The following is a 20766-nucleotide window of genomic DNA, read 5'->3' as shown; positions in this document are numbered from 1 at the left end:
AAGTTTTATCATGAGATTCCAACAATTCAGTCACATCTTTAGGGTCCACTTCTAGATCTTGCTGTTTCCACCACATCTGCAGTTACTTCTTCCACTGAAGTCTTGAACCCCTCAAAGTCATCCATGAGAGCTGGAATCCATTTTTTCTACACACTTCTGTTAATGTTAATATTTCGACTTCTTTCCATGAATCATACAGGGGTTTTTTTGGTTTTTTTTTTTTTTTTTTTTTTTTTTTTTTTTTTTTTTTTTGAGAGAGAGAGACTCCCAAGCAGGTTCTGCACTGTCAGCACAGAGCTTTATGTGGGGCTCAAATCCATGAGCCGTGAGATCATGACCCAAGCTGAAATCAAGAGTCGGGTGCTTAACTTAGTGAGCCACCCAGGTGCCCCAAATCACACATGTTTTTAATGGCATCTAGAATGGTGAATCTTTTCCAGAAGGTTTTCAGTTTACTTTGTCCAGATGCATCAGAAGAATCACTGTCTATGGCAGCTGTGTATTTCTTAAGTAAAGACTTGAAAGTCAGAATTACTTCTCGATCCTTGGGCTGCAGAATGGATTTTGTTTGCTGGCATGAAAACATTAATCTTGTTGCACGTCTCCATAAGAACTCTTGGGTGATCAAGTACATTGTCAGTGAGTAGTATTATTTTGAAAGGAAGCTTTTTTTCCCTGAGCAGTAGGTCTCAAGAGTAGGCTTAAAATATTCAGTAAGCCATGTTGTAAACAGATGTGCTGTCATCTAGGCTTTGTTGTTCCATTTACATTGCACAGGAAGAGTACATTTAACGTGATTCTGAAGGGCTCTAGGATTTTTGGAATGGCCAGTGAGCACTGCCTTCAACTTAAAGTCACTAGCTACATTAGCCCCTTACAAGAGACAGCCTGTTCTTTGACTCTTTGAAGCCAGGCATTGACTTCTCTCTAGCTATGAAAGTCTTAGATGGCCTCTTCTTCCAATAGAAGGCTGTTTCATTTCCACTCAAAATCTGTTGTTTAGTGTAGCCACCCTTGTTAATTACCTTAACTACATCTTCTGGATAACTTGCTGCAGTTTTATATCTCTTACTGTTTCACCTTGCACTTTCATTTTAGAGAGACGGCTTCTTTCTTAAAACCTCATGAACCAATCTCTGCTAACTTCAAATCTTTCTTCTCCGTTTCTTCACCTTTCTCAGACTTTACAGATTTGAAGAGAGTTAGAACCTTGTTCTGGATTAGGCTTTGGCTTATGGGAATTTTGTGGCTGGTTTGATCTTCTATCCAGACCACTCAGACTTTGTCCATATCAGCAATAAAAGGCTGTTTTGTTTTCTTACCACTCAAGTGTTCACTGGAGTAGCACTTTTAATTTCCTTTAAGAACTTTTTATGTTGCATTTACAACTTGGCTAACTGGTACATTTCATTTGATGATGTATTCTTCAGATTAAACAGCAATGTTCACTACAAAACGACCATAATAGTAACTTTTTTTTTTTTTTTTAAATACAGTCATACTCATCATCCTTAGCTGTGTGAAGAAGAAAGACTGGAATTAATATATGACTGTGGGCATTGATGAAAATGACAATAGTTGAAGAGGCAGAGATCACATCATTGGGATGAAACTCCATGGTTTAGCACTGTGCTACACAGAATGTGATCTTGTAGATGTTACTGGGCCATGCTTTTCATTTAATGAGGACTTGGAGAAATTACTCCTAATTTCTCCAGTTCGTTTCATTGAGACAGTATATTATGGTTTAAGAGCATGTGAAGGAATAAATGTTTGCCACTGTTAATGCTAGCCCTGAAGATGAGTATGGTTAAACAAAAATAAAGTGATATATTCAACAAAATAAATAAACTCTTTTGCTAGGTAATGCAGGGTGGGCTTGCGGAGAGGGAAACAGCAGATGAAGGAGAGAAAAGAGGAGAAAGGAAAATAAGATGTCAGTGAATAGAAGTTAGGTATTGTGATAAGTTATTGGCAATGAAAAAGCAGATGACAGTAAAAAAAAAAAAACAAGTGGAAAACAAGGATATCAGACTATCACAATTTGCTGCAGAATTGGTTGGGCTTATAGATCTCATTGTTATTTAAGGCTGTCACAATAATGCAGTCATTGTTAGGCTAAATTATGTTCAGTACACAATAGCAGGGCTCTTTTAGGATAGAGTTTTGCCACACTTAAAAAGTTTTTTGGACTTCTGAGATTTTATGTATATATGTATTTTATGTCTATATAATTTGTTTTAAGTTTTTATTTTAATTCAATTAACAGAGTATTTTATTACTTTCAAGTGTATAAGATAGTAATTCAGCACTTCCATACATCATTTTGTGTCCATCATAAGTACACTCCTCAATCCCTGTCACCTATTTAACCATCCCCTCAGTCCCCACATTAATTTAAAAATTTTTAATATTTAAAAGTGTTAGTCTTTGTATTTATCCATTATCTCATATCTTGATTATGCCAGGGAGGCATATGGCATATTCAAGCTTGATTTAACATTATGAGTGTATATTTGGATAGCTTTGATATTTTGAGTTGGGGGAAATGGAATCGGACTGTTAGAATACAGTGATTACAGTTTTAAAGTGATTATCTTTTAAATTGCTTTTTTCTCTTTTGTATACAAAGTGGCTTGAGCCTACCAAGGGCTTTACATCTCGTGAAGTTAAGAGTAATAATAAATGTGTCTATTCTTCACTATGTTGACTGTTTTGTGTTTCCACAGTTCACCTTTGGTGTGAAGCAGCTTACTGTAGTAATTCTTGGAGAAGTAATAGTGGAGAGAGGGTATGTTAAGCTCCAGAGCAGCCTTTTAATACTATATTAATTTCTTTCTTCAACCCAGTACTGTAGTAATAAGCCCCAGTCATAGGGGAGAGTAAATCTCAAGAATAATCCCTCACATGCATTGAGTTGGAAAACATTTTAGGAACTGAACTGGTGTCACTGTAAGTACAGGGTTACAAGTCCTAGGCTGTTGTAATCTAGAGCAGAGATTCCCAGCTGTGGTGTTATGACATACTGGAGTGTCCTTCAGTTTTGTGGTGTGTTCCAATACCTTGTCATTGATGATAGTTGCAAAATTTGTCAGTGGTTTTCTTAATACTCCCCACCCCCAAAGGTAATAAATTAGAATGGATTCATATCACTTTGAACCATTTGCTTTTGTGAGGAAGGAAAGAAAAGGAGGTGCTGGCTGGACTACTGAAGTCAGAGCCACTGAACAGCCAAATCAGTTTTTTGTTTTGTTTTGTTTTGTTTTGTTTTAAGTAGGTTTCACGCCCAACATGGGGCTTGAACTCACAACCCTGAGATCAAGAGTTGCATGCTCTATTCGCTGAGCCAGCCAGGTACCCCAAGCCAAACCAGTTCTGAAAATGTTTAATCATTTCTCTCTCAAGGTATTTAGATGTATCAGGATCTTTCTTACTGATTATGTAAATCCATCTGGATCTCTTCAGAGCTCAGATTCCTGTGTGTTTTTCAGACTTGAGCCAACATAAGATGATGGCTTAGTTGGGAGTTTTTCAGGTTTACTCTAGATTTGTGGTGCTTCCAGACATTTAGATTCTGGGCCTGACCATTTTTGATGAATGAGGTGAGAAAAAGAAATTCTTTTGCTAGTAGCTTTAGGCCTTTTTGTCTGGGAGGACAAGATGTCTGTGCACTTTTATGCAAATTCTGGAAAGAAAATGCATGTTTAAAGAGTGACTGAAATCATGTATTTTTGGTTAGGTATTAAATATTGAGATAAGAATCATTTTCAGCATATTAAATTTATTCAGCAACTTAATTTTTATTTTTCAAGTAATTCTGGTATTTAAGTATTAAGAAAATTAAACTTTTATTAATACAATATTCATAGATTTTTAAATGCAGTTTTTTCATATTTAATCCAAAATGAAGATATGTCTTACCAGTGGTGTGTTACTATTCAGTTGGCAGTAGTCTTCTTTTTCCAGGGTTATATAAAATAATGGTGCATCTTAAGACTGATGATGTTTCTTAGATTCAGAAAATGATGATACATTTGCAATATATGTAATTAGTTTTTCCATATCCTCACCAATTTAGGTACACACAAGGGTGATATTTGGCCAAGAACCATTGCAAATTTCTTAGCTTCTTCCCCTCCCAGTGGTTTCAGGGTAGTTCTGCTTCTCTGGTTACAGCCGTTACCTTCTGCAATTAGTTTCTATTATCTTCAGTTATTTTAGTCTGTAGCTGCCATTTTCAGCACTGTATGGGAAAGCCGGCCATGTTGCCATGATGGTTTTCACAGCTGGTGGTATCATCACTTTTGCTAGTGTTTCTCATCCACTTTTATAATACTTTGTCTTCAATGATAGGAGGAGCTGAATGCTTTCCTCATGTGATAATAGCTTTCTGTTGATTGATACTACATGGTATGATCTCTAAATAGATCACTAGCTCTTTACATCCTCAGGTAAGTATGAATTCTTGTTTATTTTTACATCAAATTTTTAGGTCCTTCTCTTTTAGCTTCTGTGTCAGTGTTCAAGTAACTTAGGGCTAGTTTCTTTGTTGCTTTGTTTTGTTTTGTTTTGGAGTATACCTCATTAGAACCAATTTCTTAGATGATCCAAAGGACCCTTGAGGGGACTGATTGCTTATTTAAAGACGTGTTCTGCCTTCTCCAATGAATTATTGTTCTGAGAATACACCAAAGGATAAATTCCCTGTTTTGTGAACCAGCCAAATAGACAAACCATTTGACCTTCCATTCTTTGTATGTTTTTTTTTTTATGTTTTGATTTTAAGTGCATGGGTGAATTATTACTTTTATTAGTGGGCTTAGTAAATATGCATTAGCCCCCAAAAGGTTGGTCATGCTTTATCTCTTTATTGGAGGCGATGTGGATGGGTGCAAAGTAGTTTAAGGCCTAGTAGCTAAGACATTAAGGGGCTGGCATGAATTGTCTTTTTATGTAGTGACTCACCCGCTCAGTAAAAAAAAAAAAAAAACTTTTTATGTAGTGACTCACCCCCTCAGAATGTTTTAGATTCTGACCTGTGATATTGAAATGGAAAGTGGGTTGTAGATTATAACCCCTTTTCATGAGGGGAGTTTGGAACAGAGATCCTGCATTATCTGTTGCTATATAACAAATTATCTCCAAATTTAGTAATTTAAAAGAACAAACCTTTATAATCCCATGTCGCCCAAAGGGTCTGGAATCAGAGGCTTAGCTGGATGGTTCTGGCTTAGAGTCTCTCTTGAGTTTGTAAGCAAGATACTGGCCTGGGCTGCAGTCATCTGAAAGACTGGCTTAGGGTTGGAGAATATGCTTCCAAATCATACATGGTTATTAGCAGGAGGCCAGTAATCTTAGCATGCAGGCTTCTGAATTAGGCTGTTCACAATACGGCAAGTGATTCTAAAGAGAATGACCAAGATGTAAACCATATTGTTTTATAACCTAATCTTGGGAGTGACATACCATCATTTCAGCTATGTTCTGTTAGTCACACTGTTGAATTTTGGTACAGTGTGGGAAGGAACTACACAAAGATGGGAATACAAGAAAGCAGAGTTAATTGGAGATTCTCTTGGGAGTTTGGTCATCACAGGTCTTTTTCTTTGTGGACATGTAAGAATTAGTGTCAGGGTGAGGAAAACATTTCTTTTTTCATAGCACTCTTAATCATTATGTTCAGGAGACATAAGGGATAATGATACCAATAAAACTCTTCTTAACTTACCTTTATATCCTTATGTTTCATTTAGTACCTGTGCAAATTGCCTTATATATCCTTGATTTGATAACAGGGCTTGTGTTCCCTGTTTTAGTAAAGTTCTCAAGATCTGGAGAATTTCTACAGCAGTGTTACCCAAAGTGTGATTATTGAAACAAGACTTTTCAGAGATGCTCTACACTAATGGGTTTCCATTACTTTTGGAAACTTCTTTGTTATCTTCTTCTCCTTGGAGAATCAATGTAGAAGTCTCTGAGAAGTCCCTCATTGAAGATACCAGTTTTTCCTTGTTGCACCCAGTGTTCTTAAAAATTCACTTGAGGGGCACCTGGGTGGCTCAGTTGGTTAAGCATCCACCTTAGGCTCAGGTCATGATCTTACAGTGGTTCATGAGTTTGAGCCCTGCATCAGGCGCTCTGCTGTCAACACAGAGCCCATTTCAGATCCTCTGCCCCCTTTTCTCTGCCCTTTCCCCACTTGTGCGAGCGCTTGCTCTCTCTCTCTCTCTCTCTCTTTGAAAAGTAAACATTTAAAAAAATAGTAAAATAAAATAATAAAAATTTACTTGATCAGGGCACCTGGGTGGCTCAGTTAAGTGTCTGACTTCAGCTCAGGTCATGATCTCGTGGTTTGTGAGTTTGAGCCCCGCATCACATTGGGCTCTTTGCTGTCAGCCAGAGCCCGCTTTGGATCCTCTGTCCCCCTCTGTCTCTGCACCTCCCCCTCTTCCTTTCTCCCCATCGCACGTGTGCATGCTCTCTGTCTCAAAAATAAACATTAAAAAAATTTACTTGATCATTGAATCACTGTATTATATACCTGAAACAAATAATAACACTGTATGTTAAATACACTGGAATTAAAATTTTAAAACTTGAAAAAAAATATGCTTGATCATATAACCTACATTTGTTAACATAAGTGGAATAAATGAAAAACCTTGTTCTAACATAGAACTTTATCACAAATATATTTCTTTATTCAAAACAAGTCACTTAGGCAGCTTTATTTCTGTATTTTAGATACTTAAAATTTTTCTTAACTGCTTTTCAATTTGTAATTATTTTGCATTTTGGAAGGCAGCTGAGATCAGAAATTGCAAGTAGTTGATACCTTATTTTCATTTTACTAGCAATTATGATACTGCAGGATCTAAGGAAAGATTTCATTCTTGGCCACTTTAAGAGCCATTTAGGAATTTAGAATTTTTTTTTTTGGTTTTTTAACATTTAGTAACTTATTATCGATGTTTTTGAGCATATTCTAGACCCTGGGGATGCTGTGATCAAAAACATAGTCTGTCCTCATTGTGAGGGAGAGCCAAACAAATGTAGGAGGTAATTGCAGAAAGGCCACAGAGACCAAAGTAAAGGTGTGGTAGTCCACAGATACCTGCTTGTGGGCCAAGTGTGTGTGCCTATTAATAAGTTCTTTTCCAGTGATTCTCAACAGAGAAGGCAGGAGGTTTTTTTGTTTGTTTGTTTGTTTGTTTTTTATTTCTTTATTTTGAGAGAGAGAGAGAGAGAGAATGGGAATATGAATCCCAAGTAAGCTCTGCACTATCAGCACACAGCCGGACGTGGGGCTCAAACTCATGAACGGTGAGATCATGACCTGAGCCAAAATCAAGAGTTGGTCGCTTAACCGACTGAGCCACCTAAGCGCCCCGAGAAGGGAAGAGTTTTCCAATCTGTAGTGGTATTGGATGCTGTTAAACTTACTTAAAGGCATCATAAACTGAAAAGGTCTAGAAATATTTGTTAGTGATACTTGATTGTCCAGCAACAGCACAAACTAGCTTTTAAGTAGAGAATTGTTGAGTTCTGAACAGATACCCATTTTGGTCTACTTTATTCCAAGAAAAGATGCTCATTAAGAGTATTTATAATGTTACATGAAATAATTTATAATAACATGGGTTATTTGATTTTTAAACCCATAAGTTGCAGCCTTCTATGGTTTTTGTTTTGCTTTGTTGTATACTGAAAAAGAATGTCCACTAGTGATAACAGAAGAGTTGAACAGTAAAAACTTATAAACAAGAATGTAAATACATAGTCATTTGGGTTATGTGGAAAAATAACTGCATATCTTGGGCCCAGATATGTTATATTCTGATATTGATAGTTTAAATTATGTGCAGATACCCTATTTAAGAAAACAAATATGGGCTGTAAATTGTAAATTAAATTATTTAAATTTAAATTATTTAAATTATTTAAAATTTTAAATTTAAAGGCTTTTTGCATGAGTGGTTACTTGTATAGTTTCTCTGAAAAGCTTGCATGTCTGAAATGACACCTTTTTTAAGGATGATGGAGAACTGTGGTTTTTACAATTGGAAAGCAGTAAAGGAAACAGTGGTGAAACTTTTAAGCGTTTAAAACCTAGGCTGAGATCTTGTAACCCCAGTGGAGTAACAGTGAAGTTTTGTAGGTAGCTGGCTGCTCTTCATAACCACTTTACAGCATCAATGTTTTCAAATATATTTGGAAATCTTTTGATTGTGAATTATGGGACAAGCAATTAAAACTTTGAGAGTGAGGCATACATACAAGGTGTAAGGGACTTGAAAAGATATGAGCCTATGGAGGAAATTTAATCAAGGATTTCATTCTGTGTAGAAGGATATTTACATTGTCATTTTTCTTAAAGTACAAATTATTATTGATACTCTTTTCTAGAAACGATTGCAGAAAGAACTTTTGGCTTTGCAAAATGACCCACCTCCCGGAATGACTTTAAATGAAAAGAGTGTTCAAAATTCAATTACACAGTAAGTAGTTAATTTATTATTATTATTATTATTATTACTTAATGTTTACTTATTTTTGAAAGAAAGAGAGCACACATGCACACGAGCCGGGGAGGGGCAGAGAGAGAAGGGGACAGAGGATGTGAAGTGGGCCGACAGTCAGATGTGGGGCTTAAACTCATGAATCGTGAGATCATGACCTGAGCCCGAGCTGAAGTCAGATGCTTAACCTACTGAGCCACCCAGGTGTCCTGGTAGTTAATTTTTGAAGTACTTACATGTTTCATTTATTATTAGTGTAATGTATGAATATATACTTACTTTTTTAATGTAGAATTTTCATATTTAATTCCACTCTCTTCTATCAAGAGATAAACAAATAGATCTTATTCTATGCATTTATATATACAGTTTGGTGTTATGTAATATCATATACATTATATATAATGTATGATTTGTAACCCTTTGTTTTTTAAAACCATATGTTTGATTACTAATTTTTTTTTTTTTTTAGTGTTTATTTTTGAGAGAGGGACAGAGTGCGAGCAGGGCAGGGGCAGAGAGAGAGAGGGAGACACAGAATCAGAAGCAGGCTCTGGGCTGTGAGCTGTCAGCACAGAGCCCAACACAGGGCTCAAACTCATGAACCGTGAGATCATGACCTGGGCCGAAGTCAGACGCTTAAAACAACTGAACCACCCAGGTGCCCCTGATTAGTAGTGTTTTAAAATGTCTCTTGCTAAGAAGGCAGCATTTAAAAACTTAGGTCTGTCTTCATTTATGAAATGATCTTCATCTTAAATAACACAATTTGGCATGAAGTTGTTTATCACAGTTTTCAAAACCACATGTAAAGGTTTAAAGAGAGTAATAGTCAAGAGGTGTCTCCATCCCATGAACACAGTAGTTGCCCTGTACAGAAGGGTAAATAAATGAATGTCAGACCCTCAACAACCTCTTTTAATAGATAAGAAACTTCTTCATGAGGATGAAAAAGTGAAGCATGAAAGGAAGACACAGAAATATTCTAATTCCGCTCCTTCCTTGGGAGTAAAGAAGTGAAATCTTTTCCCAGATACAGTACCAGGAAGGGTAGAGAGATATGTGTCCTCTTGCATAAAAATGAGCATTTGAATTAGTTTGAAACATTTTCAAGGGTATCACTTTAAGTCTCCAACCCTGTGTAGTCTATCTTTTACCACTCCTTTGATTTAATATTTTATTAGACAAGGGTAAGTGTTCTGAAATTGGGGGGGGGGGGTAGTGGTGGAATTTAAAATAATGAACCCTCTTCTTAAAAAAAAAAAAAAAAACAACTCCAAAAACATAAAAGGGATAGGAGGCAACAAGATAAAAGTATACTGTAGACCAAGTTGTAGGGCAAATACTTAGTGATAGTCTAGGTCCAGAGAGCAAAAGTGACCAAAATTCATGGACTAGGGCACCTGTATGGCTCAGTCAGCCAAGTGTCTAACTCTTGATTTCAGCTCAGGTCATGATCTCATGGTTCATGGGATCAAACCCCACTGTCAGCACAGAGCCTGCTTGGGATTCTCTCCTTTCTCTCTCCCCCTCTTTCTCAAACAAACATGTAAAAGAAAAAAAATTCATGGGCATATTTATCCCTTTAGAGAAACAATTTTGGTTACCTTTGACTTTGATACTTGAGTCAGTACTTAAGACAGAACTCAAGCCTTTTAAGAACAGGGATATGAAGAATGGATCTATTGATGGTTGGATGGATATTGATGTTTGAAAATGTAGTGTAGATTTCTATCTCTATAACAATCATTTTAAAACATTGCTGGGTTCGCAAGTATTTTTAGGTTCCCTGCAAAACTGAGCAGAAGATACAGATTTCTCATACATCCTCTGCTCTCACAAACGCAGTCTCCCCCATTATCAACATCTTGCCCCCAGAGTGGTATATTGGTTATAATTGATGAATTATGATTGGCACATCATAATTACGCAGAGTCTGTAGTTTACATTGTAATTCATTCTTGATGTTTCTAAGGATTTGGGCAAATGTACAGTGACCTGTATTATCATTATGGTATCATACAGAATGTTTTCATTGGCCTAAAAATCCCCTGTGCTCCAGCTATTCATCACCTCCCCCAACCACTGATCTTCTTACTTTCTCTGTAGTTTTCCCTTTCTCAGAATGTCATATAGTTGGAACCATACAGTAAGTAGCCTTTCAGATCTCTTTTACTTAGTAATATGCATTTAAGGTTCTTCCATTTCTTTTTGTAACTCTCAATTGATTTTTCATTTCCATCAAACAAAATTTGAAAATGGAATGTATGGCATTTGTTCTGTATAATTATGTGATTTTTTTTTTTGTTCTGTATAATTAAACAGAATATATTCCATTTTCATTAGTAATAAGTGCTTCCTCTTTCAGTCTTTTTTTGGTGGGGCAGGAGGACTACACAACACAATGATTTATAAAATGTTAATGGAATGTTCTGCATTTAAAAATTTTTTTTTTTTTAATGTTTATTTATTTTCGAGAAACAGAGTGCAAGTGGGGGAGGGGCAGAGAGAGAAGGAGACGCAGAATCTGAAGCAGGCTCCAGGCCCTGAGCTGTCAGCACAGAACCTGACGCGGGGCTCAAACTCTTGAATCATGAGATCCTGACCTGAGCCGAAGTCAGACCCTCAACTGACTGAGCCACCCAGGCGCCCCTGTTTTACATTTTTATAAATGGAAACATTTGTATCAAGTAATTATACCATATTATATTATAACTACCAAAACAGCAGTGTCTTTGTTGCAGGATAAACCTGTCATTTAGAGAGGTTTGTCAGGCAGTTTTTCTTTTAAAATAATTTATTGTAAATCAATCACAAAAGTTTTGTATCTTTATCTTCCAGGATCTATAAATACTCTTAAAAAATTCTATCTTAAAATATGTGTTTAAGTGGGATAAGAATTATAATGAAAGCACATTAAGCTTTCTGGAAGACAGTTTGGTGGCATATATTAAGATATTTAAAAATCAGAGTGTCATATCCTTTGACCTAAGAAATAAACCCATGCTTCTTAAGGAAGGAACAGAGATACAGAAAGATTAGCCCAGGGGCACCTGGTTGGCTCATTCAGTAGAACATGCCACTCTTGATCTCTGGGTTATGAGTTTAAGCCCCATGTTGGTGGACATAGAGCTTATTTAAAAAAACAAAATTAACTTAGAACTAACTATACTTCTTTCAACATTACTATTTCTGGGGACAATTTGGAAACAATGTAAATATCTATAATTGGGAAATGGTTTCTCAGTGAAATGGCATCCCCTGAGTTACAGCTGATAGCATGAAACACAAAAATTTTGTATAGTCCTAATTACCTGTGAAAATCCTTAGAGAGGCAATATTGGTATGTATCCTGTCTTAATATATCCAACAGAGCTGGTTTTTCCTCCAGAAGGGAATAGTTGGTTGTTTTTTTGGTTAGTGGGAGTTATGAATGCATGAAAAATACCTGTTTAAACATTAGAATCCTAGAACAATAGTTATTCACAGGAAGTTAAGAACTGAAACTTCTCCCATATTCATCCTCAGGGGCATGTACCCATAATTGGAATCATAAACACTGGTGATTTGAATGTATATAATTTAAGTGTGCACATAATTCAACTATTAGATGTCAATATCATAGATAAAGAAACTACAAAATGACTAGAATGAAATGTACCCAAAAAATTTCAACAGTGATTATCTTTGGGCGACTTTTGTTTATTTATACCTTTCTAAATTTTCTGTGGTGAACAAACATGCATTACTTTTTTAATTAGCAAAAGTTATTTAAAATTACCCTGTACAGTGTTGAAAATTATGCCTTCTTTGACCGATTTCACCCAGGTATTGGAAGGATTACTGAGATATTTGCTTAGCTATTATTTAAAAGCTGTGTTTGGATCAATCACATGTAAATTTGTGGTACATTATATCCTAAAATTTGCCTTTAAACAGAAAGAAAGGGCACCAGGAAGTCCTCTGATTTTTCCTTGGAATAATCACTGCATAGTGGATGTCAAGATAGCTAGAAAGGACCCAGTTTTTAAAGAGAATAGGTTTTTGTTTTTAATGCAGTTTATGCATTATACATTTTCTGAACGTTTTTATTCATTTTTGAGACACGGAGTGTGAGTGGGGGAGGGGCACAGAGAGACACACACACACACACACACACACACACACACACACACACACACAAAATCTGAAGCAGGCTCCAGGCTCTGAGCTGTCAGCACAGAGCCCAACTTGGGGCGGGGTGGGGGGCTCGAACTCACGAACCATGAGATCATGACCTGAGCCGAAGTCAGACACTTAACTGACTGAGCCACCCAGGTATCCCTGCATTATATTTAATTTACTGCGTACTGGTTCTAATATCAGGAACGTGCTATGCGATTTATCTTCCCAACACTTTGAGATGAATATCTATTTTCAATGAAATTTTAACTTGTTTTTAATATCAATTTTACAATTGAAATAGTTCAAACAAGAAAGGTAAAACAGCTTACTCATGGCCACACAGCTAAAGGACAGACCTGTGTAATTTCATGATAAAATATTGGCTCTTGGCTTATATTTTTTATTGCCATGTATAGTATTCAACACGCATTCTGAAAATGAATAGCTATGTTCTTAAGGGCCTGTATGTGTTAGCTGAATGCTTTCAGAGAGTAGACACATTATTTTACATACTCTAAAGTCCATAGTATATGGAATCGTGACTAGAACCCCAACCCTGTATTCTCAATATTACTTCCTTTTGTTTCCCTGTACGTAAAGTAATACATTTTTATACCTAAAAAATTTAAGAGGAAAGGAATTGGCCAGAGAGATAATTAGGAATTCATTCTTATGACTGGTCCATTTTTGCTTCGCAATGTGACCCTATCATCTTTGCCACCATAACCCTTGTTCTACTCCTGTTCCTCCTTTTTTTTTAAAAGAGCAAGAGATAGGTGTCTGGCTGGCTTGGTCTGTAGAGCATGCGACTCTTGATCTCAGGGTTTTAAGTTTGAGCACTATTTTGGGTGTAGAGATTACTGAAAAATAAATTAAAAGAGCAAGAGATAAGCGTACAGACTATAATTATAAACAGATTTGTATTCATGATTGTTATATGTGGAAACAAAGTATGCTTGTAAAGAGGCCATAGAAATCTCTTCTAAGTTTTATTAAACAACTGAAACATAAGACACAAAGGAAAGGCATATAGAGCCTTGAATAGCCATCGGAGTAAGTGGACTGATGTCAGCTTAGCTTCTTTTTCCTGTTTAGTCTTCTCTAGAGTACTGATGAGAAGATGTGTCTAACGGCCATGATTCTCTAGTCGTTGTTGATATCTACTTCCACCATTGTTTCTAAAATGACATCAGAAAGGCAGTTCATTTGTTTCATGTTATCTATAAAATCTTTTCAATCATTGCAGAAATAGTGTTTCTGCATATAATAAATAGTGTTATAAAAATAGTGTTCCTGCATATAATAATTTCTGCATAAAATAAAGAGCACAGGCTTTAATGTCAGCACACTTGAGTTGGGTTTTATTTTGTGTTTTTAGACCTGGGTTAAAATTTGGCCCTGTCCTCTGCTAGTTGTCTGACTTTGATCTGGTTAAATAACCCTTGAGTGTCAGAGAAGGGAATAGGGCGAGGGAGTTAATGTGCAGTAGGATGAAACGTGCTGTTGCAAGCTAATGCCTGGCATAGAGGAAGTCTTCAGTGTTCCTTTTCTCTTTCTCATCCCAATTCCTCTTATCTGAAGTTTTTAAATTTTTTTTCCTGTTCTAGGTGGATTGTAGACATGGAAGGTGCACCAGGTACCTTATATGAAGGAGAAAAATTTCAACTTCTATTTAAGTTTAGTAGTCGATACCCTTTTGACTCTCCTCAGGTAACTGCCTTGCTTTTTAATATTTTATTGTGTTTTTAGATTATAGCAAAATACTAAATTAGTGCCTTTTCACTAAATGCAAACTTAAAAAAAGAAATCCATTATAATTATGTAAATAGATTTGTTCCTTTTTCTTATTTGTAATATAATCAAGATCTTAGGAACATTTACTTTATTGAGATTAGGACTTTGCTTTTGTACTTCCAAGAGGTTAACATTGTTCTTATTCATAGATGTTAGCGGAAAAGGGTTTGGAAATCTAACCCAGGCCCAGGGGTTGTGGGAGAATTTAACATTTTGGAATACCTGGAGGCACTTATTCCAAAATAAGATGATAGAATAATTGTGAGGAGGCAGTGCTTTGTTGAAAGGAACACTTTCTTGATTTTGCATGAACATGCTGTCTTTGTAGGCTTTTAGTACTGTAAAGATAGAACATGTTACAAGATGTTGAATATCTAAACATAAGCCCTAAATCTGATCATTATAATTTGAGGCACAGTTAGTTTAGGTAATAGGTTAATACTTAGACAAATGATAATGGTGATAGAACTTTTTTGAGAGCTGTTTAACTGGTGAATGATTAATCCTTGGAAGTTAGAGAAAAGGAGACTCTAGGATGGCGTCCACATTGCTGGCTTGGAAGATGGGTGAATGAGTTACTAGTGGCAAAATGTTAAGACTTAATGCCACCTGTGTCTCATATTGCTGGATAATGAGGTTATGGATAATGAAATTCCCCAAATACCTAAAATTCAACATTTGAAGTGCTAAAATACGTTATTTTTGAGGAAAATCATATTTTATTACCACTTTAAATAGAATATACCTAACAGTGCTCTTGGCCATGTAGGGGTACAGATGGAAGCCAGTTATTGTATTGTGCTATAAATAAAGACGTCATTGTTTTAAGGCACAGAATTAAATGGAACTGGACTCTGAGTGCTACAGTTTTTTAATGTGAGCAGAAAATTAAGATAAGCTTATTTTTATTATTTCATAAAAATAAAGCCAAGGGTAATGACCTTTAGGCCTCTATAATAAGCACCTGTAGACTATGATCAGAAACCAAAGCAAACATCTTCTTTCTCTCTAGAAAACCATCTTCACCTTTTGTTGCCTTTTGGCTTATCAGCATCATTTCAGATTGTTAATGCTTAAAGGCAGTGTGGTCTCAGGTATCCCCTTCTCACCTTCAACCTGTTCTACTTCACTTCAGCTAAGTTTTTGGAAGGTATATGAAGGAAGAATGTGATTTATGAACTCCAAAATGTTGACTAGAGGGATATTGGAGAAGGCTTACTCCAGGAGCCCACAGATTGTTTTTTCATGTTTTATCAGAGGAAGATAATATTTCTGTAAATAGGAACCAAGGCAAAAGTGTCCTCTAAACTCTCTCCTTAGCATTTAATTCTAAATCAAATATCACTCTGCAGCATCATTTGAATTTCATCTTGAATATTTCTGTAAGTTAGAACATATATAATGAATTCTATCATATCTCAAAAATTTTTTTTGTCCTTCCCTGGTTTGACTTCTGCCCACTTTTCTGATTCTTCTGATTTGGGATTCTTTATTCACTACCCCTGATACTTCTCACTCTTTTCTCTAATGTCTTCAACCATTTTAAGCAGCTAACTCCCAGATCTACAGTTATGTGTACAACCTCTTCCTGAGGTTTAATTTCACACCCTTGTTGGATGTTGCTACTTAAGTACCTCCAGATGTCTCAAATTTAACACTTCTAAACTCAAATCTTTTCCAATAATAAAATAAGAAAAAAAAATTTTTTCCTTGGGTTATTGTCCATCTGTCTGCTTTTGTTGAAATTCTTTTCTTCACCGTTAAATGCAGCTTTTGAGGTCCTTTTGCAGTGCTTAAGTCAGTCCCTTCTTATCTTACAGTCAGTGGTGTACTCCCGAGTTTCTATCTTTCATGCGGGCTATTATGTAATAGCCTCTAGTTCTTTCCATCCCCCACCATCCTTTTACAGTGCTGTTAGATTTCTCTGAAGGCGCAATTACCTCATTGGTTTGCACAGACACACAACACTACCACCACTACTACAACAATCCCTATCCTCCTCCATAAAACTTCTAATGCCTCACATTTACCTCCATGACTTCTATGTAGTAATATTTGTATCATATACTGTAAATTCCATTCTGATTTTGTCTTGTAACAGCTCTAATGAAGTGGTTAGGGAAGATGGATTCATTCTTGTAAGTGAAGAAAGTGAAGTCTATAGAAGTAAAATGTCTTGTTCATGGTTTAAAAGCTAACTTGTAGGATAGTCAAGACTTAAAACCCAAGTTACCTCTTTCCATGCTGCCAATTAGGTCTGAGTACCAGAATGGGGAAAATGCCTATTTATCTAGACAGTAATAGTATCTCTAAAAGTGAAGGATTGTATATAGAATGATAACTTTGAAAGCTCTGGGCAGTTGTTCCCAGTCTTTTGGACTGTGGGGATTCCTTTTTTTCTTTTTTTTTTTTACCCACTCTTCTCATGGTTTTTATTCAACATTGATTTATTCAATGTGTGTGTGTGTGTGTGTGTGTGTGTGTGTGTGTGTGTGTGTGTGTGTATGTTTTTTAATCCAAGTTAGTTAACATATAGCATAATACTGGTTTCAGGAATAGAATTTAGTGATTCATCACTTACATACAACACCCAGTGCTCATCACAAGTGCCCTCCTTAATGCCCATTACCCATTTAGCCCATCCTCCCACCCAGCACCCCTCCAGCAACCCCTAGTTTGTTCTCTGTATTTAAGAGTCTATTTTTGCCTCCCTCTCTGTTTTTATCTTATTTTTCCTTCCCTTCCCCTATGTTCATCTGTTGAGTTTCTGAAATTCCACATATGAGTGAAATCATATGTCTTAACTGATTTATTTCGCCTAGCATAGTATACTCTAGTTTATCCATGTTGTCGCAAATGGCAAGATTTCGTTCTTTTTGGTTGCAGAGTAGTATTCCATTGTGTATATATACACCACATCTTCTTTGAGGATTCCTTTTTAACATCACTCCACAGAAGCTGTGTATTCTAGTATCCATGATTGAGAAGAGCTGCTCTAAGTCTAGTAATACTTTAAAATTATTTTTTTAGCTTTTATTAATCACATCGTCTATATGATTAGAAAATAATTATAATGGTCTAACAGTCAGTTGCTTGATGTGCATATCAACTTTGAGGTTTTCCAATAACTGAAACTTTCCATTGGTCTATTGCCCTGGGGAAGTGATTAGAACCACTCCAAGGCAGTAAAATTCCTCATTCACCACAGATTTTATTTGATGAGACCCAGAAACACTGGCAGTTTCTGGAAAATTAGTTTTTGATCTTCCTGTGCAATAATTAGTACTGAATATACCACTACTTACAAAAGTAGAATTTGGGAAAATAAACCTAAAATAAGCCAGTCTGTTGTGAGCTTAGTACTTTTGCATCTGTAAGTTAGATCTTTAAGACTGTATTAACTTTATAGTCTTTTGTGTTTTCTTTCCCTACTAGTTTTAGTTAATTTCTCATATATCTCACTTTATAGTGAAAAAGCTGCCTGTCTAAACAGGTGTTTGGCCCGGTCATTTGCTTTAAAAGAAACAATAACGACAACAAAACCTTTTTATATTAGGAGCAGAGATGAGGCACTTTTCCATCACTGTTTTCTGCTAATGTGCACTTACCATCAGCCATACAGAAAATAAAGTATCTTTCTGTATTATATTGTTTTTCTGTGCTAGGATCCAGGTAAGTGATTGGTTGGTTTTGAATTAATGGGTATTTAAACATGAATTATGTGCCAAATACTGTGCTCTGTACTTGAGAGATAAAAAAGAGTACAGAAATTAAAAGGCATCGGGCCTGCCTTTAATAATTGGTTAGGTATGTGGATAGTCAGACACAGATTAATTCATTCTGTAAGGGGTGGAGGGCATAGGTATGAGAGATAATTTGGGCTGGAGGGTCCATCATAAATGGTGTAGGACATTTATATCCCATTGTAAGAATTTTGACTTTTACTCAGAATGAGATGAAAAATCTTTGAATATTTTGAGCAGAGGAATGACATCCTACTTAAAAGGAAAAATGTGGCTGTTGTGTGGCACATTGATTGTTGGGTGTACAAGAGTACAGGGAGACCAGACTATTATTGCATTAATCCAGGTGAGAGGTGATGGTGGCTTGCACCAGAAGGGTAGCAGTGGAGACTATGGAAGGTGGCCATATTTTGGACCTTTAAAGGTTGAGCCAACAGGATTTGCTCATGAATTGAGGAATATGAATGAGGGAAAGGAGACAGAGAAGACTTCCACAACTTTTGACCTAGGCAACTAGATGGACCATAAATTGAAGTATGAATTGTATGCTTTGGGAGCAAAAGGGAAAGCAGTGACCAATTTAGATTCAGATGAGGAGACCGTGGGGCGCCTGGTTGGCTCAGTCGGTTAAGCGGCCGACTTCAGCTCAGGTCACGATCTCGCGGTCCGTGAGAGAGCCCCGCGTCGGGCTCTGGGCTGATGGCTCAGAGCCTGGAGCCTGCTTCCGATTCTGTGTCTCCCTCTCTCTCTGCCCCTCCCCCATTCATGCTCTGTCTCTGTCTCAAAAATAAATAAAACGTTAAAAAAAAATTTAAAAAAAAAAAAAGATGAGACAGAAAAACCTGTTTGTACTGGGACTTAAAGTACAGGAAGAATTTATGTCAAAAGTGGAGCAAGTCACAAGAAGACGTGGCCTCTTCTGAGATTTGTGAGCAAATATAGTTTTATGTATAGATGCTGGAGGGCTGTGGGAGAAGATGAAAAAGGAAGGATGTTTTGGGGTTTATCCAAGAGAGTCTTGCAGTATGAAGGATTTGGAGATTTATCTCGAAGGAATTGGGAGGTATGGTCACCTCTCCATCCAAACTGTGAAGTCCTCAAGTTTAGTGTCTAGTGTTTTGCTTCTTTTCCTTTCTACTTCGTCACATTAGCAGCCCTTCTGTTCCAAATATCTATGATCTTATACCGTCTTTCTCTGTCAAAACATCCCATTTGAATGCAATGAGACTGAAACACATCTATATTATCTTGCAAATGTCCTGGTTATACCTTGTTTTTAATTAAGCTTTTCAACTCTTAATTTTTGTTGAAGAAATTTTAGGCATTTTAGAAACAGGTGGGGAAGTATTTTTTTAGGGGGAAGAGAACACTGTACTTGGTCCTGAAACCATACTGATTTGTGCTGGAAATATAGTTGCCTTGATTACAAAGCTTTAGAAACACTGGGGCAGGTCGCTTTCTCCTTATCCCCCTTCCTATTCATGCCCCCTCAACGTGGACCCTTTCGTTCTGTTGCTCAATACTCCTTCATTGCAGAGATCCAGAAAATAGTGTTCTCACAGTGTGATTCTCCTTGTTCTTTCATGTGAAGGGGGTTAAGCTTTCCAAAGTTTTAAATAACCATTTTTATTGCTTTAAGTTGTCTAGCATCTAGGATACCTGATGAGGGAAAAGTGAACAGTGAACCCTATTTGTTGAAGTCTGGTAAAGCAGAGGGAAGATAAATGGAGAGGACTGGTAGGCTAGAAGAACACAGCTTGTAAAGGAGAGAGAAGGTACCATCCAGGGAACCCAAGTTTAGTTTCATTGTATCCAGGAATTTTGTCTGTGTAATACTTGAACTACTTGATGCTACTAATACATATTAAATGACTGAAAGGGGAGCATTGAATTAAAAACTATGCTAAAACTGCAAATCTCCAGTTATTTTTGTCAGATATTTACCATTTGTGCTAGCCTGCCTATATTATACATTATGAATAATTACATATCTGATTCCAACAAACTTTGCTTTTATGTTCAATTTCTATAGTTGCCCATTGAGTCTTGTCATCTACTTACAGTTTTAATAAGGGAAAACATTTCCTTATATTGTTCCTAGGGAAATCTTTGTATCCATTTTGTAGATTGGCTTTTATATTTTATAGCCTGTTTTTTACTACTTATTCTTGTCATGTGTTTTGACCTAGTTTGACACTATATTAGGTTACTCACTTTCTAATTAGTTGCAGAACATTAGTGTGAACTCAGTAGTATATGCCTTCCTTGTGGTCAGATCTCAGTATTTGTGGGCTCATCCAGTATCGACTTGATGTTTGGAAATCCTAATGTACTAGTACCATGAATTTCATATTAGAAACAGTTACCTAATTTCCATTCTTTATTTTGTCACTGTCAGTGGCTTTCATTCTCAGATTAGTAGTTTTATGAAAGACACTACGTTTGGTACCAAAAGTTACCCAGGGGTTGGCTTGCTTAAAACTTTAGGTTAGATGTGCTTACTTACCTCCAAAATTATGCGGATTCTGAGCATAGTTTTCTTAGAT

The 20766-nt window shown here is 36.4% G+C and overlaps 1 protein-coding gene across 2 annotated transcripts in view; it reads left to right on the top strand.

Moving 5' to 3' along the window:
* Window positions 1-20766, top strand: part of UBE2W (ubiquitin conjugating enzyme E2 W) — a 73042-nt gene that overhangs the window by 30042 nt on the left and 22234 nt on the right. For both annotated transcript variants that reach the window (XM_042924394.1, XM_042924393.1), the window contains exons 2-3: window positions 8407-8498; window positions 14291-14393. In XM_042924394.1, the coding sequence (XP_042780328.1) occupies window positions 8407-8498; window positions 14291-14393 (195 nt within the window). The remainder of the gene's footprint in view (window positions 1-8406; window positions 8499-14290; window positions 14394-20766) is intronic.

This window comes from Panthera leo, chromosome F2, assembly GCF_018350215.1.
Source record: "Panthera leo isolate Ple1 chromosome F2, P.leo_Ple1_pat1.1, whole genome shotgun sequence".
NCBI lineage: Eukaryota > Metazoa > Chordata > Mammalia > Carnivora > Felidae > Panthera > Panthera leo.
The sequence above is the reverse complement of the archived record's forward strand: the minus strand, read 5'-3'. Positions and strand labels throughout refer to the sequence as shown.